This window comes from Triticum urartu, chromosome 5A (genome assembly GCF_056163025.1).
Source record: "Triticum urartu cultivar PI428250 chromosome 5A, HENAU_Tu73, whole genome shotgun sequence".
In the NCBI taxonomy this organism is placed as follows: Eukaryota; Viridiplantae; Streptophyta; class Magnoliopsida; order Poales; family Poaceae; genus Triticum; species Triticum urartu.
In genome coordinates, this window is record NC_141877.1 from 520,920,393 (window position 1) to 520,947,779 (window position 27,387).

Here is a 27,387-nt window from a genome sequence, read left to right on the forward strand (position 1 = left end):
TAAAAAGGTGAACATATTAGTTGAGCTTAATGATTTATATTCCACTGAGGAGTTGTAGTAGGCCCAGATGTCTAATGGGTGGTGGCTTTTACATTGTGGTAATAATAATACATATTTTCGGGGAGTTTGTAATGATAGAAGGACAAAAAAAACTTATTCATTTTTTAGATGATAATGGTACTCTCATTGAGGGGATTGCTGAGTTGCTTAAACATGCAACTACATACTATAAGAACCTATTTGACCCTGCTCCTAGTAACATGTTTGCATTGTCTCTTCGTCTTTGGGGTGAGCATGAACAAATGAATGACTTAGACAACTTTATCCTTACTAGACCATTCACGATTCAAGAGGTCACATATGCTTTGTTCAGTATGGAGGTTAATAGCCCCCTGGGCATGAAAGCATTCTTATTAAGTTCATTCAGCATTGTTGGGACATAGTTAAGGATGATATAATGCGTATTTTCAATACTTTTTATGAGGGGTCTTCGGATGTGCATAGGCTTAATTAAGGCATCATCACCTTGCTTCCTAAGTTGTTGGAATCTAATAGGATCCAACACTATAGGCCTACTTGTTTGTTGCATAGTGTCTACAAGTGGATCATGAAGACAATGGATATTAGAATAGAACCCTTTGTTGCCAAGCTTTTTAGCATTCAACAAAATGCTTTTATTAAAAAGAGACACATTGTTGATGGTATCCTTTCGTTGCATGAATTAATACATCATGCCCATATCAAGAAACATGCAAGGATAGTGTTCAAGATGGACTTCAAAAAACATACAATAAAGTAAATTGGGAGTTTTTACTTGCATGTCATAAGATTAGAGGGTTTGACAATAAATGGTGCTCCTGGTTTGAGAGTGTTCTTAGAAATGGGACGGTGTCGATCAAGTTGAATGACACATGTGGACCATGTCCAAAGCGCCAAGGGTGTTTGGTGGGGGGGCACTTTTCCCTATTCCTTTTTAAAATGGTTGCCAAATGTCCTACCAAAATTACCTTGAAAGCTCAAAGTAACGATCTCCTGGTTGGTATGTAGCTCTTGACTTGATTGAGCAAGAGGTGATTGTGTTGCCGTATGCAGATGACACAATTATTTTCATCCACCATGATCATGATAAGTTGATCAACATAAAATTGCTTCTTTATTTGTTTAAAATGTTGTCGGGGTTGAAAATTAATTATCAGAAAAGTGGAATATTTGCTTTGGGAGCTGATAACCACATTATCGAATAGTACTCAGATTTGTTCGGGTGTAATGTGGGGAAGTTGCCCATGAAGTATTGGGTGTTCATGTTAGCTTCTCTGCTTTAAAACCTTTGATTGGGATTTCCTAGTTTCTAAAATGTTGAGGAAGCTTGATGCTTGGATTGGAAGCACGACTTCATCTAGGGGTCACCTAACTCTTGTGAATTCTAGTTTATCTGGTATCCCATCTTTTTTATGTCCATGTTTCTTTTGAACAAAACGATGTTTGAGAAGTTGGGTAAACCTAGGAGAAGATTCTTTTGGGAACATGTTAGTATGAAGAAACGGTACCATATGGCTCGTTGGAGCAAAATATGCAGATGTAGGCACAAAGGTGGTTTGGGGTGATCGATCTTAGGAAACAAAATACCATTCTCCTTGTAAAATGGTGGTGTAACTTAGAGAAGTATGAGGCCCTTTGACAGCAAATTATTAAAGCTAAGTACTTTAGGAATAAAACAACTGCTAATGTAAAATTGTGGTATATGATTCTTCCTATTGGAAATCTATTTTGATAGATAAAGATCATCATTTCTCTGGGAGGGAAGTAGTTGTAAAAAAGTGATGTTGCTAGATTTTTAGCAAGATCCATGGATGGATGAGTTACCTTTATGTGATACCAATCCTGCTATTTTTGATATTTGTCATGATCAGGATTATATTGTGGGGTACGTTTGTACCTGAATTTTTGCCTGGATTCATGGCATCCCTTTACTGATACCATGAGAGATCAGTGGGGGCGAATTATCAGCAAAGCCAATGAAATGCCTAGATCTAACATGTCGAATGATATCAAATGGAGGCTCACCAAGCCTGGTGAATTTTCCGCTAAATCCATGTATTCTTGGCTTGAGAAGAACCTCTCTGGAGCTAATAATAAGATGATTTGGAAATTTGCCATTCCCCTAAAAATTAATATTTTCTTCTGGCAATTATTCCAAGATGTGGTGTTGAACAGAGATAACCTAAAGAAAAAATTGGGAGGGAAATCGTTTATGTTCCTTTTGTTTCGAATTGGAATTTGTAAGACACTTATTCTTTGGATGTCGGGTAGCTAGAGCCACTTGGGGGATTGTTTGTATGGTGATTGGTACTAGCAGTTTCCCTAATAGCTCGTGGCAAAGCATCTCGAGGTTCTATGCTTTCTTATAGGGGGACACATCTATATGTCTTGTGTGGCTGCTATTTACAGGGGGATTTGGTGTACCTGTAACAAAGTTCCCTTGAGAACCATGTGATGCGCAGTCCAATTAAAATTATTTTACAGTTTTCTTGTTCTTATCGTACTGGACAGGTCTGTTAAAGAATGAAGAAAGTGTTGCTGTTAAGGCGGGTATCCAACCAAGCAGTGATGAGAGAAGCATTATAGCTAACACATCAGATGCATGGCGAGCGTCGATCCTACTCTGTTGTGGTTGGGCTGAGCTGTTGGGCTTGGCGTAAGGAATCTCCTGGATGTCTCTGTGGTGCCTAATGGTCAAAGTGGTGAAGCATGAGAAAACTTATCACGCATCGGTCTTATTTTGCTGGGTGATTTTGTTGGGAAACGTTGCATGGAAAACAAAAAATTTATACGGACATGCAAGATATATCCATGGAGATGCATAGCAACGAGAGGGGGAGAGTGTGTCTACGCACCCTCGTAGACCGTAAGCGGAAGCGTTTAACAGCGCGGTTGATGTAGTCGAACTTCTTCGCACTCCCATCGATCAAGTACCCAACGTATGTCACCTCCGCGTTCTCCACACGTTCAGCTCGGTGACGTCCTCCGCCTTCTTGATCCAGCAAAACGGCGAGTATCGGTGTCAAAACCGAAAGATCTCGGGTAGGGTGCCCCGAACTCTGCGTCTAAGGATCGAGGGTAACAGGAGGCGGGGGACACGATGTTTACCCAGGTTCGGGCCCTCTTGATGGAGGTAATACCCTACGTCCTGCTTGATTGACTTTGATGAGTATAGGGGTTACAAGAGTTGATCTACCACGAGATCATAATGGCTAAACCCTAGATGTCTAGCATGTATGATTATGATTGCCTCTATGGACTAAACCCCCTGGTTTATATAGACACTGGAGGGGGCTAGGGTTGTACAGAGTTGGTTTACAGAGAAAGGAATCTTCATATCCGCACACCAAGCTTGCCTTCCACACCAAGGAGAGTCCCATCCGGACACGGGGGAAAGCCTTCTATCTTGTATCTTCGCAGCCCATTAGTCCGGCCCATGTTGCATAGCCCGGATGCCCGAGGACCCCCCAATCCAGGACTCCCTCAGTAGCCCCTGAACCAGGCTTCAATGACGATGTATCCGGCACACAGATTGTCCTTGACATTGCAAGGCGGGTTCCTCCTCTGAATACTCCAAAGTAGTTGATCAACAAGAACTATGTCCAGATCCGTTTTAACAGTCACAATATCGCTGCCACAAGGGCATAATACTAAAAACATGATATGTCTTTGCTGACAGTTTTTGATGGCGAGACGTTACGTCTGGCCTCTTTATTATTTCGAATCACTTTTCAATCTCCCGTTTCGCGTTTCGAGACGCAGCCTCCGGTGACACGTCTTGTCAAAACAGAGATCGTGTCCTCTTATCGCGGGATCTTCATCAATACGGGTTTGGGTGATCCAACCATGTCATCCGCACGACCCCTTGGGAATAGGCAAGTTTTAAGGCACGTCGAGGGGCGCTTTATATTCACTGCCTTTATAAGGAGATAAGAATCCACCTTTTCACCCCACGCCTCCTTCTTCCTCAGCTCATCCACCCTCAAGCTTCATAGCCTAAGCTTCGATCCCTTCCGTCCCCAGAAAACATTCAAGCCATGTCCGGATCCGGAGCGCAGGGCAAGTGGATGGCCTCCTCCGTCACAGAGGAGGACATCAAGGAGCTCCGGGAAGCAGGGTACTTGGCCAAGGAAATTGCCCACCGGCTTTCGGTCAAAAAATAGATCGTTCCTACCCCGGAGCCCCATGAGAGGGTAGTATTTATCCGTCATTTCCTCCGTGGATTAGGGTTTCCCCTCCATCCTTTCGTCTGCGGCCTTATGTTTTACTACGAGCTAGATTTCCATGATCTAGTTTCGAATTCCTTCCTCAACATTTCAGCGTTCATCGTCATATGTGAGGCATTCCTCCGCATCCCTCCCCACTTCGGCCTATGGCTCAAGGTTTTCAATGTGAAGCCAAAAGTGGTGGACGGTCAACACGCGGAGTGCGGAGGCGCCATGGTGAGCAAGCTTCCCAACGTTACTTGGCCGAAAGGCACCTTCGTGGAGACCATGAAGGGGTGGCAGCAGGGGTGGTTCTATGTCACAGAACCCCGTGACTCCACATGGGCCGCTGCTCCTGAATTCATGTCCAGGCCTCCACTGCGGCTGACATCCTGGCTCAACAAGGGCCTGGATTGGGCGTCATCCGACGAGGTGACGATCCTGCAGAAGCGCATCAAGAGTATGGTAGAAAGGAATACCAGTCTCGCCAGCGTAATCCAGGTAATGCGCTTTCGCCGGATTCTCCCTTGCCAAAACCGGACTCGACATATGTGGGAGTTTGACCCGGCCGGTCCATGGACCCTGCGGAGATTCTTCAGCAAGGAGCACGGAGACATGTGGAAGCTGCTGTTCAAGACCCAAAAGACGTAGCCAGAAACAACTGAGGATCTCGTCCTCGACTGTACTCATACATCATCTCCCATAAGTTTTTATGATAACTTTATTGTTTGCAAATCCAAGGGGCTTACTAAGCTTTCGATTCTTCCCACAGGGCTGGACGAAGAGGGCGGAGCGGATTCGCTGTCCGGCTCCGCTACTCGAAGACCTAGCCATCCCTCTATTAATGAGGATGCTGGTTCCGGCGCCATATCATGCGCTGGAAAAGCGGGCCAAGAAGAAGGGCAAGGAGGCCAAAATAGGCCTCCGCCGTAAAGGTTCTTTGGACGTAGTGTCCGAAGACACCAAGACCCACTCCTCCCTTGATGAAGATGAAGGGGAGGAGGAAGAAAGTGAATCTCCCCTTAAGGGGGAAAGAAGAAAAGGGGGCTTACGCAGATCTGGAGGGGGAGGCGTCCAAGAAAGGGAGAATCTCCCTCACGGATGACTCCGAATCGGACGCCGATGAATGGTGCCCCAGGCCGAAGCCCCTGGCTAGATCGTAAGTACCCCCAAAGGCACTTGTACTTACATATCTATTCGCCTTTCCACTCTATGATCTTTAACATACTGCATTACACGCTGCAGTCCGGCTCGCGTCCTCCCCCAACAATCCTCATCTTCGGGGAATTCGCTGGATACGAACGTGATGGACAGCGGGTCACCTCCACCGGCCTGCTCCCCAAAGCTACGGATAATGCCGAAGTGTTGTCCCGAAGGACCCTTCTAAGTCAAGGGAAGGTGCGGGGAGCTGCCACGGTGGCGCCAGAGGGTGATATCCCTGCTACCGAAAACATGGGGTTGTCGACCCCCATGGAGACTGACGACGGGGGCCATGCACAATTCGGTCCCCAACCGAATATTATTTCAGAGACCTATATGGCTCCAGAATCAGGTGGGCAACCACCTTCGAAAGAAGGGGGTGCGCAAATCCCACCGGCAACCTCTGTCAATCCGGAGGCGCCGGATACTCTGGTGGAAGCACTTCATAGTGGCATCATTGTAGAAGAACATCGTACCCTTATGGGTACGGTGGTTTAAAGGGTTTGGTCCGCCAAAAGCGGATTGAATGAGGCCTATACTAGCCTTCTGAGAGGCTTTGAGGTACATAATATAATACCTTTTGGCTATATGAGAAGAAGTGTATGTGTATAGATAGTAGCCCCTGAGACTCTGTTCGGTATTCACAAGGAAAGGCCAAACAAAGGATCTAATGTCTCAATCAGGAGATTAACACACATATCTATTTGAACCAAACAGGCTGCGACGCAGGTGTCAGCTACCCAGGTGTGACAGCCTGGTTTTTGCCCTCTCTTATTTGTTTGAGTTTTCATTTGAATTTTTTTTGAAACTTGGAGTTCTTGAGTCTTTTCATTTGGACTTAAACACTTGGGCATCCTTGGCTTTCATCCAAGTGCTTCATTTCTCTCCCAAACCCTCATTTCACTTCTGATCTACCTCAAAATAATCTTTGGAATATTTTTCATAAACGAAAAATATTCATTTCCTCTCAAAAACCCTTAGGCAAATCTGTTTGCTCCAAAGCAACCCTAATTTTATGGCTCAGAAAATTCTAAGATAATTCACAAATATTCTAGGGACCCTAGGGCACCTCCCTGAGCAAAAATATTTCATCACTTTTGGATTATTTTGCTACAGAAAATCTTTTCTGTTCTGGACAGAAATGGTGGTTTCTATAGCAACTACCATTTTACTTGCTCCTTTTGACCTGATCTTTCTTGTGCATAGTTACCTTAGTAACTCTAAGCTAGCCTCCAAAGCACAACTCCAAACTCCCAGCCATTTGACCACAGTAACATCACAAAGTTACTGTCCAGAAACTTACCAGACTTGTAAAATCTTCTCTACTTCATCTGGAGCCAAACCAAATCGTGGTAACACTCTAAACTACCAGACACTGAGTTTACGCTTAGATCGACCTGATGTCATAGTTCATGCGGTGACCGCGTTCGTCCAGGCATGCTGGCATGCAGCCGATGCGCTCTGCGATGCACCCGAGCCTCTGTTGCTCGCGTGCTCGCTTCCCCGCCTGCCCAACCTTGCCAAAACTCGCCACAATCATCGTCTCGACACCCTTAACTCTGCCCTGGCACTCACCGACGCCGGAGCTCGCCGCAACATGCACGAGCAAGGTCCGGCCAGCCCAACAGTGCGGAGCGCACTGTGCTCGTCGTCACCCCCTTGATCCTGTGCTCGTCTCTGCTCGACCACAGTGGCCGCGTGACCTTGGTCGCCTTCTCCCCCTCTCACTGACGCCGCTCGTTGCCGGGCGCCGTGGACAGGTGTCCATCGGCGGAGCCCGAAGCACCCTCACCTCTCGCCTATATATAGAGCCCCTCCGCAACCTCCTTGAGCATCCTCCAGCACTCACACACACTCCACGATCGAGTAGGAAGCCGTAGCCCGGCCGGGCAGGCCTCAGGCCGCCGATCCCGAGCTCGAGCTCGTTGGCGATCCCCTCTGGTCGCCGCAGCAGCTCCAGCCCCTCCCAGGCCTGGGCGACCTCTCCAGGGCCTCCGCCTCTCTTCGGTGAGGCCGTCTCGCCCGCTTGGAGCCCCTGGAGCGGCCTCTACTCACCGTCTTCCTCAACTCCGATGACCTCCTCGTTCTGCCTCCGCTCGCGAGCTAGATTCTGACGCCGTCCGACCACCCCTAGCCACGCTATGGGTATGGGCAGGAGCGCCTCGACCTCCTCTTGCCATCCCTCCCTCTCGTTTTGGCCAAAGAGCCCTCGTCTCCGGCGAGAGCTCCGGCGAAGCCGCGGCCGTCTCTGTTTCTCTCCCCCTCTTCCCCCACCTGACTAGCGGGGCCCGCTAGTCAGCCACTCAGTACGCGTACGAAGCGGTATGAGTGGTGGCACCCGTGGGCTTTACGCCTTCGACGTCACCCCCCCAGTCTTTTTCTTTTTATTCAAATTCATTTGAATTTACAGAACACTTCAAACAGTTATAACTTTTTAACCATAAGTCCAAATGAATTGATTCTTTTTGCATTGTGTTCTTTGAAAGAAAATAAAACAGCTCACCAAAGATGAGATTTTTCTGAGCTGTTTAGAATTTCTGGTGAATTTCAGAAATGTCCTTGATATTTTCTTTTTGTGTTTAAAATTATTTTCAGAAGGTGAGGCTTGTCTTGAGGATCACCAGGAGGCTTGTGAACCTCATCTGCACTAAGGCAAGCCACAGCAACATTTTCATGATGCCATTGCAATATTTGTGATTTTCTTACTTGAATGAATTGATTAATCCATGCATTTAAATAATTATTGAGTTATTTGTATTCTGTTAAATGTTGGTTAGTTATTATGCTTGTGAGAAAATGTTTGTGAGAAAATGTTCTGTTAAATACTTGTTAAAGCATATTACTTGTTTTACAGAATGATTGAACCCAACTTAGTGATAAAGAAATTAAGAGTTATTGATAGTAAAATCTTTTGTCAAACATATAAGAAATTTATCGGAGTTACTTTCTTGCGTAAGAAAATATATGAAAACTTGTGACAAAAATATTTTTGACTAGTAAGAGTCAGTTTGAGCAAGTAAAGTAATCTGAGTTGTTGACGTTTATGCTTGGTGTGAATGTGGATGACATCTGTCATGTTGATCAGTATATGATGCATGTGTTGTTTTGCATTTCATGGCATGCTATGACACCGGTCATTGTTAACAATTGAACCTGAATATAACTCAACTAGAATACACCGTTGACTGGGTCATGGTGCCGCTGAATCGAGTTTCTCTCCAGTGCAACCACATTTGCCTTTATGGGAAGGCCTTGATTCGGTCCATTGACACGACCTCTAGTCGGTGCCTCCATCTAGGGAAGGTTATGTCGTGTTTGCCCTGGCCCGGCAGGCAGGCATAACCTTGTGTGCTCGTTGATGAGATTATGGTACCGAGTCCCCAAGTGGGAGTGTCCCCGAGTGGGAGTTGGCCACGACGGTGGTCGGGGTGTCTTTGGTAGACACGGGGCCACCCAGGACCAGCCCGTTGGGGATTTGGGTCGGAGTGGCCGGGAGAGTGCTGTGGCAATGGAGGGGTTTTGTCGGAATGCCGTTGGTCCACCCGAATGGGAGTGCGAGGCCATGGGTTCCGTGGTGTGGGTACAGTGTGCTACCTCTGCAGAGTGTATAATCTATCGATAGCCGCGTCCACGGTCATGGACACCTCGTAGTAGGTCCCACCATGAGTCAACGATTAATAAAAATTGCACACTAAACCATAAACTTTGCATGGTTGACGATGGAAGAAAGGCCATCGAGGAAATTGGGATCAGATATTGGTCGTGGTGGTGATCGCCGTAAGGATCACAAGTCATTTTGTAAAAGACCACGATGGTGGTGTGTTTTACCACGTTGGTGGTGTGTTTCACCACGTTGGTGGTGTGCTTGTGATCTGAGAATGATCACGGTTGGTAAGTTGTCCTGAGGGACATTCGATGTATGATCACAACATGTTGTCATATAGTGTTGAATTATTAATAATTGGTTAAATATCATGATATTGTTTGTCATTATGATTTTGCTTATTGTGAGCTTGCAAGTACATTCAATGTACTGACCTGGCGTGTCATGCCAGATTTCAGGAAAGTCTCGTTGGAAAGGAGCACTGTTCGAGTCTAGATCGTGTCCACATCGGTGTCCCTGTGATATGGAGCTTCCGCTACGACGTTATTCTGCTGCCACGTAGTTGTTCAGATCGAGGCCCCTTTATGTTCACTAAATAATGTACATATTGTTTAGCCGCCCCGAGTGTGCTGCTATCTCTTGAGCACTGCGTTGGATTTCCCTGAAGAGGCGAGGATGATGCAGCAAAGTAGCGTAAGTATTTCCCTCAGTTTTTGAGAACCAAGGTATCAATCCAGTAGGAGGCTACGCGCGAGTCCCTCGTACCTGCACAAAAACAATAGCTCAACGCAACCAACGCGCTTAGGGGTTGTCAATACCTTCATGGCCACTTACGAAAGTGAGATCTGATAGAGATGATAAATAATATTTTTGGTATTTTTGGTATAGAGATGCAAAGTGAAAAGTAAAAGGCAAAGTAAAAAAGCAAAGCAATAATAAAGTGATGGAGATTGATATGATGAGAAAGAGACCCAGGGGCCATAGGTTTCACTAGTGGCTTCTCTCAAGAGCATAAGTATTCTACGGTGGGTGAACAAATTACTATTGAGCAATTGACAGAATTGAGCATAGTTATGAGAATATCTAGGTATGATCATGTATATAGGCATCACGTCTGAGACAAATAGACCGACTCCTGCCTGCATCTACTACTATTACTCCACTCATCGACCGCTATCTAGCATGCATCTAGAGTATTAAGTTAAAAACAGAGTAATGCCTTAACCAAGATAACATGATGTAGAAGGATAGTTTCATGCAATATGATAAAAAAACCAATCTTGTTATCCTCGATGGAAAAAATACAATACGTGCCTTGCTGCCCCTTCTGTCACTGGGAAAGGACACCGCAAGATCGAACCCAAAGCTAAGCACTTCTCCCATGGCAAGAAAAACCAATCTAGTAGGCCACACCAAACTGATAATTTGAAGAGACTTGCAAATATAACCAATCATACATAAAAGAATTCAGAGAAGATTCAAATATTATTCATAGATAGACTGGATCATAAACCCACAATTCATCGGTCTCAACAAACACACCGCAAAAAGAAGATTACATCGAATAGATCTCCACGAGAGAGGGGGAGAACATTGTATTGAGATCCAAAAAGACAGAAGAAGCCATCTAGCTACTAACCATGGACCCGTAGATCTGAAGTAAACTACTCACACTTCATCGGAGGGGCTTGGATGATGATGTAGAAGCCCTCCGTGATCGATGCCCCCTCCGGCGGAGCTCCGGAACAGGCCCCAAGATGGGATCTCGTGGATACAGAAAGTTGCGGCGGTGGAATTAGGTTTTTGGCTCCGTATCTGATCGTTTGGGGGTACGTAGGTATATATAGGAGGAAGGAGTATGTCAGTGGAGCTTCGAGGGGCCCACGAGGCAGGGGGGCGCGCCCTGCACCCTCATGACCGCCTCGTGGCTTTCTTCACGGAGGGTCCAAGTCTCCTGGGTCTTATCTGATGAGAAAATCGCGTTCCCGAAGGTTTCATTCCGTTTGGACCCCGTTTGATATTTTGTTTCTCCAAAACACTAAAATAGGCAAAAAACAGCAATTCTGGGGTGGGCCTCCGGTTAATAGGGTAGTCCCAAAAATAATATAAAAGTGGAAAATAAAGCCCAATATAGTCCAAAACAGTAGGTAATATAGCATGGAGCAATCAAAAATTATAGATACGTTGGAGACGTATCATGTGCCGCTTGGCCTCGACCACTGTTGTAATATGAGCTCTGTTCCGCTAGCATCAATAAAGCGGTTGTTTTCTATACCAATATGTTGTGTGTTGCCAGAAGACATGGTCTCGAGGCTGGCAATGTAGGGTAAACCGGTCGCTCTGAGCCGGGGTGCCACACAAGCCTCCGAAGCGTCTGAGCTGAGGCGGAAGTTAGCGGAAAAGCAAGGTATGTGATACCAAAAATGCTCTTGAAATAATATAAGCGATAATTTGCCATCTGAATGAGTCTTATAATTTTGGTCATAGCTGACGCATCTGAGGTCGATACCCTCAAGAGTGTGCTGGCCGAGGCCAAGAAAGAGGTGGAGGAGGAACGAGCCATCCGCCTAAGACATGAGTCAAGGGTGGAGGAAGTCCAGCAAGAGCTCAAGGATGCTATAAGCAAATGTGAGTCCTTAGAGCACAAAAATTCGGATCAAAAATTTGAACTTGCTATGGCCCTACGAAATGCTCAGGAGGCCTAGACTGAAGCCCAAAATGTCTGCCGGGAGATCCAGGAGGCGAAGCAAATTGCAGCTGGTAAGGCTTTTAACATGCAGAGCAAATATGTGAGGAAAAATACCTCTTACTGACCCAGATTTGGAGTTCTCCAGCAGCATTTGTGGACCTGCCCTGGAGTGTTGCCAATGCTGCGGAGTTCTTCCGAGCCAAAGAGGGGAGCTCGACGGAAAAACTATTCTGGTCGCAATACCTTGCGCTTGAGCGTCCCGTGCCCCTCGGCGATCAGCTGAAGCAGTTGACCAAACTGCATAGGGTGGCCGGATTGGCCATGAGGGATTTTATAATCCGCTTGTGGCCTGCCGAACCCATACCCAGCAGCTACTTTGGGCTCGTGAAGCGGCTGGTGATGTCTACTACACAACCTTCTTCTTGTAGACGTTATTGGGCCTCCAAGTGCAGAGGTTTGTAGGAAAGTAGAAAATTTCCCTCAAGTGGATGACCTAAGGTTTATCAATCCGTAGGAGGCATAGGATGAAGATGGTCTCTCTCAAGCAACCCTGCAACCAAATTACAAAGAGTCTCTTGTGTCCCCAACACACCCAATACAATGGTAAATTGTATAGGTGCACTAGTTCGGCGAAGAGATGGTGATACAAGAGGTATATGGATAGTAGATAAAGGTTTTTGTAATCTGAAAATATAAAAACAGCAAGGTAACTAATGATAAAAGTGAGCGTAAACGGTATTGCAATGTGTTGAAACAAGGCCTAGGGTTCATACTTTCACTAGTGCAAGTCCTCTCAACAATAATAACATAATTGGATCACATAACTATCCCTCGACATGCAACAAAGAGTCACTCCAAAGTCACTAATAGCGGAGAACGAACGAAGAGATTATGGTAGGGTACGAAACCACCTCAAAGTTATTCTTTCTAATCAATCCGTTGGGCTATTCCTATAAGTGTCACAAACAGCCCTAGAGTTCGTACTAGAATAACACCTTAAGACACAAATCAACCAAAACCCTAATGTCACCTAGATACTCCAATGTCACCTCAAGTATCTGTGGGTATGATTATACGATATGCATCACACAATCTCAGATTCAGCTATTCAACCAACACATAGAACCTCAAAGAGTGCCCAAAGTTTCTACCAGAGAATCATGACGAAAACGTGTGCCAACCCCTATGCATAGGTTCATGGGCGGAACTCGCAAGTTGATCACCAAAACATACATCAAGTGAATCACGTGATATCCCATTGTCACCACAGATACGCACGGCAAGACATACATCAAGTGTTCTCAAATATTTAAAGACTCAATCTGATAAGATAACTTCAAAGGGGAAACTCAATCCATTACAAGAGAGTAGAGGGGGAGAAACGTCATAAGATCTAACTATAATAGCAAAGCTCACGATACATCAAGATCGTGCCAAATCAAGAACACGAGAGAGAGAGAGAGAGATCAAACACATAGCTACTGGTACATACCCTCAGCCCCGAGGGAGAACTACTCCCTCCTCGTCATGGAGAGCACCGGGATGATGAAGATGGCCGCCGGAGAGGGATTGCCCCTCCAATAGGGTGCCGGAACGGGTCTAGATTGGCTTTCGGTGGCTACGGAGGCTTCTGGCGGCGGAACTCCCGATCTATTGTGCTCTCGGATGTTTTAGGGTATATGGAGATATATAGGCGGAAGAAATACGTCAGGGGGGCACGAGGGGCACATGAGGGTGGAGGGCGCGCCCAAGGGGGTGGGCATGCCTCCCCTGCCTCGTGGCTTCCTCGTAGATCCCCTTACGTGCACTCCAAGTCTTCTGGGCTTCTTCTAATCCGAAAGTAAGTTTTAGGTCAATTGGACTCCGTTTGGTTTTCCTTTTCTGCGATATTCTAAAACAAGGTAAAAACAGAAACTGGCACTGGGCTCTGGGTTAATAGGTTAGTCCCAAAAATGATATAAAAGTGTATAATAAAGCCCATAAACATCCAAAACAGTAGATAATATAGCATGGAGCCATCAAAAATTATAGATACATTGGAGACGTATCAGCTGGTCGGTGCCTGCCCCCGGCATGATGCCGTGAAGCGGTCAGTCTGCATCGAAGGTGCGCGGATGGCCTTCGCCCGTGTTTAAGTGCAGTGGGCGAAGATGGACGCTGTCAAGCTCGCAACCAAGGGACCGCCCGCAGGCAAAGAGCACCGTATGCCGGAGCAGTATTTCGATGATGTCCTAGAAGGATCCCGCATTGTAGAGGGCCAGTGTTCGAAGGACATCATTTTTAAATGAATGTATCCTACGTTGTCCAATCTTGTACTATGAAACAATGCTTATGTATGATGTGCTGCTTGCTTTATTTTAAAATATTTTCCTCCTGTGCGGCCGTTTACGATATCTAAGAGTTGGCCAGTCGTCAGCTTCAGCCCCCACGTAGGTAGTACGGGGGTGTTCGGGATAGCACCTAAACACACTTGACCCAGTGTCTTGGTCCATGAAGGAGGTGTTAGTGCAGCGAACCAGGCAGTCGGACTATATGGCTTTATCGCTCTCACTTAGTCATAGGAGTTTTATAATGGCAGTATAGGTGCAGCCCTAGTATTGTTCGGTTATCCAAACTTGGGTGTTGTGGATGCCCGGCCGATTGAAGGCCGGCCTGTCGCGTAATGCGGAAAAAATCGCAAGATATTTATACTTAGTCACCAAATAGTTGACCAGCTCTCGCCACATCATGATAGTCAGTTTTTGGCTTTCTCTACTGAGGTGTCTGTTCGGATGAACCGGAAACACAATTGCAGTAGTTCTTCCTTTACTACCTTAGCCGAACAAGTGGAACGTAAGGTAGTAACCACAGGAGCCGGGCAACTCAACTATTGACCAAAGACATGATTCGGAGCCGATGTATATAATGCTATATTCGGGACGCCGAATTGCACTGTGAAAGTGTTCGGACTTTGTTGAGTTTAAAAAATAACATACGTGGATCAATAGAGCCCCTGGCGATTTAAGTCGTACCGAGGTGTACATGACAATCGGACAAAAATAGGGAGACACAGATTAAGAAATAAGCCAATACCGCATAGGTTGGGCTAGAAACTGTTTCCATTATAGCCCGATTGATACGTCAAAACGTATTGGTACAAATAGTGCATTAAGCAACAAGGCTATTTTACATGCCGAGCACATGGGAAAGCTGTGTATGTGTCCTGAAAACGGACGAGGTGATCTTTAAAGACCCTGTAGGTACTCTGCCACGCACCTATGCTGCTTTTTCCCCTTGGTGTATTGTCCTTCGAGAGGATCATTGATCGGTGTTTTCATGATAGGCCTCAAAAAGAGGCCTTGGTACCGTCAAAAAGGTGACGTGGTTTATAAGGAACCTGAAAAAATGAAAAGAAAAAGGAAATATGAGTGTCCAAATAGGGTCTAGCCGTATTGTGGACTTTTATCTTGATTATGCCTCCAACCTTTCCCATGGTATCTTTAGTGCGTAATTATGCACACGTGGTACATGTGCCACAATTTGGTGGGGGCTGAGATGGAGCCCAAATTGCTAATCGAGCTCCTGACGAGCTCGACTGTCGTACTGTGGGGCAGTCCGGACTCATTTGACAGTGTCCAGGGACTTGGCCACCGATGTAATAGTCGGCTTGATAAGGCCGCCCTGTACTTTCGCTGCCAAGGCCGCGGTGTGCTCCTCAGTACGGAGGGAGCGTTCCATGTTTCCATTGACCATTATAACGCCGCATGGTCCAAGCATCTTGAGTTTGAGATAGGCACAGTGTGGGACCGCATTGAAGCGAGCGAACACGGTTCGTCCGAGCAGTGCATGGTAGCCACTGCAGAAGGGGACGATGTCGAAGATCAAGTCTTTGGTTCGGAAGTTGTCCGGCGAAACGAAGACAACCTCCAATGTGATTGAGCCCGTGCAGTGGCCTCTACACTGGGTATTACTCCTTTAAAGGTAGTTTTGGTAGGCTTGATTCTTGACGGATCAATACCCATCTTGTGGATTGTGTCCTGATAGAGCAGGTTAAGGCTACTTCCGCCATCCATCAGGACTCGCGTAAGGTGGAATCCGTCAATGATTGGCTCGAGGACCAGTGCGGCCGATCCTCCATGACGGATACTGGTCGGATGGTCCCTGCGGTCGAAGGTGATCGTACAGGCCGACCATGGGTTGAATTTTGGGGCGACTGGCTCTATCGCATAAATGTCCCTTAGCGCGCGCTTGCGCTCCCTCTTGGGGATATGAGTGACGTATATCATATTTACCGTTTTGACCTCGGGGGGAAATTTCTTCTGTCCCCTTGTGTTTGGTTGATGAGGCTCCTTGTCGTTGTCCTCGCTAGGCGACCCTTTCTCCTTATGTTCGGTATTTAACTTACCGGCCTGTTTAAAGACCCAAAAACTTCGATTGGTATGATTGGTAGGCTTGTCGGGGGTGCCGTGAATCTGGCAGGGTCGATCGAGTATTCGGTCCAAGCTGGATGAGCCCTCTCTATTTCTTCTGAATGGCTTCTTCCGTTGACCGGACTTGGAGCCGCTAAATCCGGCGTTGACCGCCGTGTCTTCGGTATTGTTATTATTGCTGCGACGCATGTGTTTGTTGCATCGGCCCTGCCGTTGTTATTCTTAGCTTTGGAAGTGCCAGGTTTGCTTGTACTATTACTGCTACGGGCTAGCCAGCTGTCTTCGCCCGCGCTAAAGCGGGTCATGAGTGCCGTGAGAGCTACCATGGACTTCGGCTTCTCTTGGCCGAGGTGTCGGGCGAGCCATTCATCATGGATGCTATGCTTAAAGGCCGTTAGGGCTTCGGCGTCTGGGCAATCGACAATCTGGTTCTTTTTAATGAGGAACCTAGTCCAGAATTTTCGGGCGGACTCTTCGGGCTGCTGGACAATATGACTGAGGTCATCAGCATCTGGAGGCCGGATGTAGGTGCCTTGGAAGTTGTCTCTAAAGGCATCCTCCAGATCTTCCCAGCTTCCGATAGAGTTTTCTGGGAGGCTATTTAACCAGTGTCGAGCTGGCCCCTTAAGTTTTAGGGGAGGTATTTGATGGAGTGTAGATCGTCACCACGAGCCATGTGAATGTGGAGAAGAAAATATTCAGTCCATACTACGGGATCTGTTGTGCCGTCGTATGATTCAATGTTCACGGGTTTAAAACCCTTCTGGGAATTGGTGCTCCATTACCTCATCAGTAAAGCATAGGGGGTGTGCGGCGCCTCTATATTGGGCCATGTCACGATGCAGTTCAGATGAAGTCTGTAAGCGGTTTTCGGCCCGGGCGTAGTTGTGCTTGCCGCGCCAGGATTGATAACCGTCCTCTCGCGCCGGAGCACGCCCCCACGATCCATAGATCGATCTGGTCTGATCTACTCTATTTTCTAGGTCCTGTTGTAGGTCATATCTGTATCCCCGAGCTGTTGTTTCTCTACTTTTTTGGCGAGGTGGTGCGGGCTGGTGTTCGTCTGGACTTGTCGTTCTGACCCGACCGCGTGGTGGTCGGTCGGGGCCGTTAGCCGCGTTACGCGCGGGTGGTATGGGCTCCAGCGCCTCATCGTTGAATTGGGGTAGCAGCTTACACTTTGGGTAACTCTTTGTTGGGAGTTCGAGGCTGTATTCTTCGGCTGCCAGGACATTAGTCCATCTGTCGTTGAGCAGATGTTGATCAGCTTGGAGCTTCTGCTGCTTCTTTTTTAGGCTTCTTGTTGTGGCTATTAGCCGGCACTTAAAGTGCTCCTGTTCGAGAGGTTCTTCTGGCACGATAAAGTCTTCATTGCCGATGCTCACGTCATCCTCGAAGAGTGGTAGATAGTTGCTATCCTCTGAATCTTCATTCCCTGCTTGCTCGTCAGGGTCGACTTGCCCGTCCTACCGATCATCATGTTCGGATGTTGGTTCGATCGGGTCTTCTTGGTCTTCGGCGTTCTCCGGAGTGTCATCATCTCCGGTGCTGGTATTGCTGTCTTTTCCGCGACGCGATTTAGAGCGGCGCCGCTGACATCGATGCTTTGGTGGTATCTCAGGAGGTTCATCCTCGACTGGGTCCTTCTCATCATCGCCTTCGCCTTTTTTAGGTGTGTCCACCATATACCCGTCGTATGAAGAAGTGGCCGTCCAGTGTTCGGTGAACGGCGGGTTTTGGTCCTGCTCCTCTCCGGCATCATTGTCCATACCGTCGATGTCTTCGGAGACGTAGTCAAGCATGTCGGTTAGATCCTCGATAGTGGATATAAAGTGGGTGGTGGGTGGGAAGTAAAATTCCCTATCTTCAGCCCCTAGTCCAGGCTGGGTGCAATTCAGAAGCGGTTCCTCTGTGATGGCGAGGGATCGCATTAAGTGCAGAGCCTCGTTTAAGAGTGTGGTTTGGATGGGGACCGAAGTTCCCTGGCCGAGCTTGCATGGCGCGGATTTCAGCGGTTCGGAGCTAGTGTCCGGAGAAGAGCCCGGGTTTGTGATGACTGCCGGTGGCGCTATCCGCTCCGGTTCTCCAGTGTTGAGCTCTATATCCGCAAAGAGTCTAGCGGGCTCTAGACCCCCGTCTGCGGACCTGGCGACGTGCTCTGGATCTAAGGCTAGAGCGGTGGTTGGAGCCGCAAACCCTTGGAAGATCAAATCTCCTTGGATATCAGCGACATAGTTCAGATTTCCAAGATTGATCTGGTGACCAGGGTTGTAGCTGTCGATCTGGTCCAGGTGGCCAACCGAGTTGGCGCGCAGTGCGAAGCTGCCGAATACAAAGATCTGGCCGGGGAGAAAAATCTCCTTCCCGGCAGCATTGTTGTAGATGATCGATGGAGCCATCGAGCCTTTCGATGACAACACAGTGGAACTCTCAATGAAAGCATCAATGTTGGTGTCAAAACCGGCAGATCTCGGGTAGGGGGTCCCAAACTGTGCGTCTAAGGATCGAGGGTAACAGGAGGCGGGGGACACGATGCTTACCCAGGTTCGGGCCCTCTTGATGGAGGTAATACCCTATGTCCTGCTTGATTGACTTTGATGAGTATAGGGGTTACAAGAGTTGATCTACCACGAGATCGTAATGGCTAAACCCTAGATGTCTAGCCTGTATGATTATGATTGCCTCTATGGACTAAACCCTCCGGTTTATATAGACACCGGAGGGGGCTAGGGTTGCACAAAGTCGGTTTATAGAGAAAGGAATCTTCATATCCGCACGCCAAGCTTGCCTTCCACGCCAATAAGAGTCCCATCCATACACAGGGGAAAGCCTTCTATCTTGTATCTTCGTAGCCCATTAGTTCGGCCCATGTTACATAGCCCGGACGCCCGAGGACCCCCTAATCCAGGACTCCCTCAGCGAGGTAGTAGATGAGTTCCGATAGCACGACGGCGTGGTGATGGTGATGGTGAAGTGATCTCCGTAGGGCTTCGCCTAAGCACTACGAAAATATGACCGGGGTTTAAACCGAGGGGGCGCCGCACACGGCTAGGCAATTGTCTCTTGTGTGCTAGGCGCCCCCCTCCCACATATATATACGTGGGAGGGAGGGAGGAGCGGCCAAAGGAGGCGCCCAAGTACGAGGAATCCTACTTGGGGACCCTCCCAAGCCACGCCCCCTTTCCTTATTTGGAGTGCGGGGAAAGGCAGGGGAGGGTGGCGCCCCCCTTTTCCTTTCTCCCATGAGAGGGAAAGGCGGGAGGGGCTAGCCCTCCCCCTTTTCCTTCCCTAGGGATGGCCAAACAAGAGAGGGGGTGCACCAGCTGATGAAGCTATGTACCTAGGGTAGGGTCACGGACCTGTCCTAACTGCCCTACCCAAGGGCACTTCTAGAATAAATCACCTTTCAATCGACTTGGAGGTGTTCCACTCGAAGACATTCGACGAAGAAGCAATTACTCGACCAAGATCCAACCACTCGACGGCCAGGAGACCTAAAGTCACTCCGCACGCTAACGGTCGGTCATTAAGTAGCTTTTATGGTCATCATAGCACTTTATTACTAGCGTTATCAGTAACGCCCTACCTTAATGTACATTGAACCCTTCGTAACGTGGGCTGGCCGGGGTCCTGGCGCACTCTATATAAGCCACCCCCCTCCTCCGAGACAAGGGTTCGCACCTCTGTAACTCATACACACATAATCCAGTCGACCGCCTCCGAGCACCGAGACGTAGGGCTGTTACTTCCTCCGAGAAGGGCCTGAACTCGTAAACCTTGCGTCCTTACAACCTCTCCATAGCTAAGACCTCGCCTCTCCATACTTACCCCCCTACATCACTGTCAGAGTTAGAACCACGACAGTTGGCACCCACCGTGGGGCTAGGAGTCTTAGCGCCTAGTTTGAGAAGTTGCAATTTTTTCCGATATCCTTGATCATGGTTTCGGGCAGAGGTTTGGTGGAGGGCCACGAGATCCGTCTCGGCGCGCTCACGTTCATCGCCGATGACTCCGCTTGGCTTCAGGAGGCTCCACTCGACGTCGACGCGCTCCCCGTCCGCGGGGCGACGCACTTTCGCGCATGCGTCCGTGGTGTCCTCCTGCGGCAACCGTCGACCTAGTATCGGTCCGCTCCCGTGGCATCTCCCCGCCCTGTTTCTCGTCGGCGCAAGCGCTCCGGTCGGTCGAGGCTTCAGAGGTGGGTGAGGCATGCGGTGGCCCGCCAGTCGGCCACCCCACAAGTCGCGGCAATCGAGCCCGACGAATCCCTCTACGGCCTGTTCGACCTGTCGACTGGCTCCGCAGAGACCGCATCCGAATGCGACAACAGTGACCCAACTGCAGAGGTTCTGGTGATCGATGGGCCACACAGTCCTCCCGGTTTCCCCCGCGCTGACGGAGGCGTGGATGGGGGCGACCCGTCGCGTCCTCACGAGGAGTATCTCCCCGAGCCTCTCACGTCGTTGCAGCAGGAGGAACTTCGCCGCCGGAACATGGATGCACTCCACACTCCTATCGTTGGAGAAACCCCTGAGGCCCGAGCCTTAGAGGACGCGCGCTTGGCTAACTTGACCGAGCGCACTCGACTGGAGAATCTCCAGCGAATACTCGACGGGCGAACGCGTCAACGGGCTCCAGAATCCAGTCGACATCAACTCTTTCCGCCCCCGCAGGTATATCGTACTCCGATTCAGAATTTGGCGGCTGCGGCCCGTATAGCAGAGTCGATTCAGCCCTCCCAGTCAGAGGCTGGCAGAGGCTTGTTGCAAATCAGAGCGTTGCTCCGGGCAGCGGGAGACTAGAATTCTGCTGTTTCTCAGTCGTGGAACAGGATCCACAGTCGATCCGTTGCAACAGATACAGTCCAGTCGGCTCACAGCCCAAGATCGCCTCTGAGGCATGAGGGACATGGAGACCGGCATGATCAGTACAGAAGGAATGAGCAGTATGATCACCGATTCGATCGTGATGATCGACGTCGAGTGCCAACCCCTCCCCTGAGGAGTGGATCATATGTGCCTCGACAGCAGGCGGACAGACGCCCTCATAGTGTTGGGCGGAGGATTCCAGTCGAGCCCAGGGAACCAGTCTTTGATGCGAGATCCATTCTCGTTCAAGGTTTGGTCGACAGGAATAAAGCTCACCGAGAAGGCCACGACAGAGATGCGCCTACCAGTAGCAGAGTACATGTTTCAGGGCCGGAGTGTTTCAGTCGAGCCATTAGAGCCACTGTAATTCCTCGCAACTTCAGGTTGGCGACTGGAGTTAGTAAGTTCACCGGTGAGTCCAAGCCCGATACTTGGCTCGAAGATTACCGAGTGGTTGTCCAGATTGGCGGTGGGAATGATGAGGTAGCCATGAAGCACTTGCCTCTCATGTTAAAAGGCTCAGCCAGAGCGTGGCTGAATCAGTTAGCACCCAGCAGCATTTACACTTGGGAGGATCTCTCCCGAGTGTTTGTCACCACATTTGAAGGAACATGCAAGCGACCTGTAGGCCTTACGGAATTGCGGTCTTGTGTGCAGAAACCGAATGAAACTCTGAGGGATTACATCCAGAGGTGGATCACATTGCATCACATAGTTGAAAATGTACCAGATCATCAAGCAGTTTGTGCCTTTAAAGAAGGCGTTAAGTACAGAGAATTGAATCTGAAGTTCGGTCGAACCAGAGAGATGTCTCTGAATCGGATGATGGAGATTGCCACCAAATACGCTAATGGTGAAGATGAGGATCGACTCCGGAGTGGCAAGCATAAAGCAGTCGCCCAGGAAACCGGAGGAAATTCCAGTCGGAAACAGAAGCGGAAAGCCGAGCCAGCCGCTCCTGGGGAGGCCCTGGCCGTAACCCAGGGAAAATTTAAGGGAAAACCCAAAGGACCTTGGAACCCCAAGAAAGTTAAAGACCAAGATGGAAATGATGTTTTGGATCTACCGTGTCACATCCACACCAAGAAAGATGAAGAGGGTAAACTCATTTACCCAAAGCATACCACTCGACAGTGTCGGCTTTTGATCTAGCAGTTTCAGGGCAAGTAGTCCAAAGATAAGGAAAAGGAGTCGGACAAAGTTGAGGACAAGGAAGATAGTGACGATGGGTACCCCCAGGTCAATTCCACCCTGATGATTTTTGCTGATGTTGAGAGCAAAAGTCGACTGAAGGTTATTAACCGTCAGGTAAATATGGTTGCTCCGGCAACACCCAATTATCTGAAGTGGTCCCAGACTGCCATCACATTCGACCAGTCTGATCACCCTACGCACATTGCCACCCCTGGGAGGCAAGCTCTGGTGGTCGACCCAGTTGTCGAAGGCACTTGACTGACCAAAGTCCTGATGGATGGAGGCAGCGGTTTGAACATACTGTATGCAGAAACATTGAAAGGGATGGGCATTCCGATGTCCAGGCTCAGCACCAGTAACATGAGTTTCCATGGAGTCATTCCTGGGAAGAAAGCCAAGTCACTCGGCCAAATTGCTCTTGATTTACATTGCAGCCACATGACAAGTTGTTAGTACAGTACTTACGGTCGAGCGGGAAGAAGAAGGAAAGGCCTTCAAAGTTCAGCGCCCAGTATATTATGTTTCTGAAGTTTTGACACCTTCAAAGCAAAGATATCCTCATTACCAGAAGCTTGTATATGGGATTTATATGACCACGAAGAAGGTTGCACATTACTTCTCTGATCATTCCATTACAGTCGTCAGCGACGCTCCACTATCAGAGATTTTGCACAACAGAGATGCAACTGGTCGAGTGGCCAAATGGGCGATTGAACTTCTTCCCCTAGATATCAAGTTTGAGGCAAAGAAAGCTATCAAGTCCCAAGCAATTGCAGATTTCGTCGCCGAGTGGATCGAACAGCAACTTCTGACTCAAGTTCACTCGGAGCACTGGACCATGTTCTTTGATGGATCTAAGATGCTGAATGGTTCCGGTGCTGGGGTAGTATTGGTTTCCCCCCGAGGAGATAAGCTCAGATATGTTCACCAGATTCACTTTGATTCCTCCAATAACGAAGCAGAATATGAAGCACTTTTGTATGGGTTGCGCATGGCCATTTCACTCGGCGTCCGTCGCCTCATGGTCTATGGCGACTCAGATTTGGTGGTTAATCAGGTGATGAAAGAATGGGACGTCAAAAGTCCAGCTATGACTGGTTATTGCAATGCAGTGAGAAAGTTAGAGAAGAAATTCGAGGGGTTAGAGCTTCATCACATCCCCCGACTGAAAAATCAAGCGGCTGATGATTTGGCAAAGATAGGCTCCAAGAGAGAAGCCATCCCCAGCAATGTGTTTTTGGAACACATCCACTCGCCATCAGTCCAAGAAGATCCTTTTACAGATGAAGCCCCGCAGCCAAAGAGTGCCATAGATCCGACTGAAGTTGAAATTCCGGCAGTGGTCGACCTAATCATGGAAGTTTTGGCAATCACCCCTGACTGGACGATACCGTACATCGCGTATATCCTGAGAAAGGAACTCCCGGAGGACGAAGAAGAGGCTCGATAGATCGTCCGTCGATCCAAGGCCTTTACAGTCATAAAGGGACAGTTGTATAGAGAAAGCGCGACTGGAGTCGGTCAGAAGTGTATAACACCAGAAGAAGGTCAGATGATCCTTGATGATATCCACTCAGGGACCTGTGGTCATCATGCGTCCTCTCGGACCATTGTGGCTAAAGCATACCGAGCGGGATTTTACTGGCCAAGAGCGAATGAAATGGCAAAAGAGATAGTCGACAAGTGTGAAGGGTGCTAGTTCTACTCCAACATGTCGCACAAGCCTGCATCGGCCCTGAAGACCATTCCACTCATCTGGCCCTTCGCTGTTTGGGGACTGGACATGGTTGGCCCATTGAGAACAGGCAGGAGCGGTTTCACACATGTGCTTGTGGCAGTCGACAAGTTTACCAAATGGATTGAAGCTAAGCCTATCAAGAATCTTGATGCTTGCACTGCTATCAGTTTCGTCAGAGAGTTAACATTCAAATATGGAGTCCTGCATAGCATCATCACCGACAATGGGTCAAACTTTGATTCAGACAAGTTCAGAGCTTTTTGCGCCTCTCAAGGCACACGAGTCGACTACGCATCGGTCGCCCACACCCAGTCGAATGGACAAGCAGTGGGTGGCTTAGCTGCGAATCCGTTTCGCCTAAGTTTGTAAAAATCCTACCGAGTGGTGAGCCAGACTCCCACTCGGAGGCTTAGCTGCAGCCCAGTGCTCGCCTAAGTGTTTAAAAATCCTACCGAGTGGTGAGCCAGACTCCCACTCGGAGGCTTAGCTGCAGCCCAGTGCTCGCCTAAGTGTTTAAAAATCCTACCGAGTGGTGAGCCAGACTCCCACTCGGAGGCTTAGCTGCAGCCCAGTGCTCGCCTAAGTGTTTAAAAATCCTACCAAGTGGTGAGCCAGACTCCCACTCGGAGGCTTAGCTGCAGCCCAGTGCTTGCCTAAGTGTTTAAAAATTCTACCGAGTGGTGAGCCAGACTCCCACTCGGAGGCTTAGTTGCAGCCCAGTGCTCGCCTAAGTGTTTAAAAATCCTACCGAGTGGTGAGCCAGACTCCCACTCGGAGGCTTAGCTGCAGCCCAGTGCTCGCCTAAGTGTTTAAAAATCCTACCGAGTGGTGAGCCAGACTCCCACTCGGAGGCTTAGCTGCAGTCCAGTACTCGCCTAAATTTGAAAAAAATCCTACCGAGTGGAGAGCAGACCTCCCACTCGGGGGCTTAGCTGCAGTCCAGTACTCGCCTAAGTTTGAAAAAAATCCTACCGAGTGGAGAGTAGACCTCCCACTCAGAGGCTTAGCTGCAGCCCAGTGCTTGCCTAAGTGTTTAAAAATCCTACCGAGTGATGAGCCAGACTCCCACTCGGAGGCTTAGCTGCAGCCCAGTGCTCGCCTAAGTGTTTAAAAATCCTACCGAGTGGAGAGCAGACCTCCCACTCGGAGGCTTAGCTGCAGTCCAGTACTCGCCTAAGTTTGAAAAAAATCCTACCGAGTGGAGAGCAGACCTCCCACTCGGAGGCTTAGCTGCAGCCCAGTGCTCGCCTAAGTGTTTAAAAATCCTACCGAGTGGTGAGCCAGACTCCCACTCGGAGGCTTAGCTGCAGCCCAGTGCTCGCGTAAGTGTTTAAAAATCCTACCGAGTGGAGAGCAGACCTCCCACTCGGTGGCTTAGCTGCAGCCCAGTGCTCGCCTAAGTGTTTAAAAATCCTACCGAGTGGTGAGCCAGACTCCCACTCAGAGGCTTAGTTGCAGCCCAGTGCTTGCCTAAGTGTTTAAAAATCCTACCGAGTGGAGAGCAGACCTCCCACTCGGAGGCTTAGCTGCAGCCTAGTGCTCGCCTAAGTGTTTAAAAATCCTACCGAGTGGTGAGCCAGACTCCCACTCGGAGGCTTAGCTGCAGTCCAGTACTCGCCTAAGTTTGAAAAAAATCCTACCGAGTGGAGAGCAGACCTCAGACTCCCACTCGGAGGCTTAGCTGCAGCCCAGTGCTCGCCTAAGTGTTTAAAAATCCTACCGAGTGGTGAGCCAGACTCCCACTCGGAGGCTTAGCTGCAGCCCAGTGCTCGCCTAAGTGTTTAAAAATCCTACCGAGTAAGTACGGAACACATCCCAACCCGCAAGGACAACGAGGTGCAAATCGACTGCTACCTTCTCCTTCGGAGCTGCACCACAAATACAAAGATATTTCGAGTGAAGAACAAGTTCCACTCGACAGATAATTCATGAAGATATTCAACGATAAATCAAGTTCAGATAAGATCCAAAGGTTCCAGACCACAGATCGAAGTACTCGGGCATGCAGCCCGAAAAAGTTTAACGGTTACAAAAACCACTCGGCATTCCGAGGCAAATTTAAGGTGGGACATAAGAGTTTGTTCACTCCGCGGGAGGAGGGTTGGTAGGCTCGACGAACTCATCCAGGTCGACGCCGTCGGCTATCCGAGTGGCTGCAGCGATGAAAGTCTCCATAAAGGTTCGGAAGTCATGCTTCTGGGTGTTGGCGACCTTGATTGCTGCCAGCTTGTCTTGTCGCACCTCCTTGCAGTGGACACGAACCAAGGACAGAGCCACATCAGCGCCACACCGAGCAGAAGACTTCTTCCACTCCTGCACTCGGTCAGGGATTCCGTTAAGTCGAGTCATCAGAGACTCGAGATTGTTTTGGAGCGTAGCCTCTGGCCAAAGTGCCGGGTCGATCCATGACATGGCGACCTTCAGTCGAGCCAAGTAGTCCACGGCACCGTCGATGCGAGATTCCAATTGGAGCAGATTCATGGCAGTTTCATCTTTCACGGGAGAGTTGATTGGATCCAAACCTGGTTCGATTCGCCCAGTCTCCTCTTCAAAGTTCTGGCAAAACTCTGCATTCACAATCCAAGGATAAGTCAATTTTCATACACTGAGTCGACACAAAAAAAACACCAGTCGGAACTGAATGTGCACCTTCAAGCTTGATGTACAACTTCTTGGCGAGGCTCCTCAAGTAGCTCTCCAGATCGTCCCTCCTGCGAGCGATACCTTCCATCTTTTCGTTCAGGTTGAGGTTATCCTTCTTCCAACGTGTACACTCCCTGTTGGCTTCATTCAGAGCGGTCTTCAGCCTGGTATTCTCTTCTTCTAACTGGCCGACCGAAGCCAGCTTCTGTTCGGCCAGAGCGGTCTTGTCGTCAGCCTCCTTATGGGCAGCAGCCAAGTCCTGATCCTTCTTCGCCAGAGCTTCTCTCAGTTCTTCTGCAAAGAAATGATGATTTATTCGGAAATAGCAGAAGGGTACTCAAGCCCAAAAACTAACCAGTCGACAAAATCGTCTTACCTGCGGCGCCGTCTCTGACCTTTTGCAGCTCTGTCCTGGCCAGCTCCAGATCAAGGTTCAGTTGAATCTGCTGCTTCTCCAAGTCAGCAAAGCGAGCTCCAAGATCGCAAGATTTCTGAAATCAAAGGGGAGAAGTTATCATTACAGCAAAAAAAGCAACAAAGGCAATAAATACTAAGACTACGGTCGACTGCCAGCAGTCCACCATAGTCTCGGGGACTACACCCAGTGGGTGCACTTAGCGTGCCCCCACCGGTTCTGATCCCACTCGACCGGCCCGCCGAAGTCGAGTTCAAAAAGAAAAAAAAAGAGAAAGAAAGTAGAACTCAGACTACAGTCGACTGCCAGCAGTCCACCATAGTCTCGGGAACTACACCCAGTGGGTGCACTTAGCGTGCCCCCACCGATTTTGATCCCACTCG

General features: G+C 48.7%; 1 protein-coding gene across 1 annotated transcript in view; it reads right to left on the reverse strand.

Annotated features, from left to right (window-relative positions):
- Positions 1–11,962: 11,962 nt before the first annotated feature.
- LOC147972431 (uncharacterized) overlaps positions 11,963–27,387 on the reverse strand; it is a 50,899-nt gene continuing 35,474 nt past the window's right edge. The window contains exon 9 of the mRNA XM_087524329.1: positions 11,963–12,034. Coding sequence (XP_087380455.1) covers positions 11,963–12,034 — 72 coding nt within the window. The remainder of the gene's footprint in view (positions 12,035–27,387) is intronic.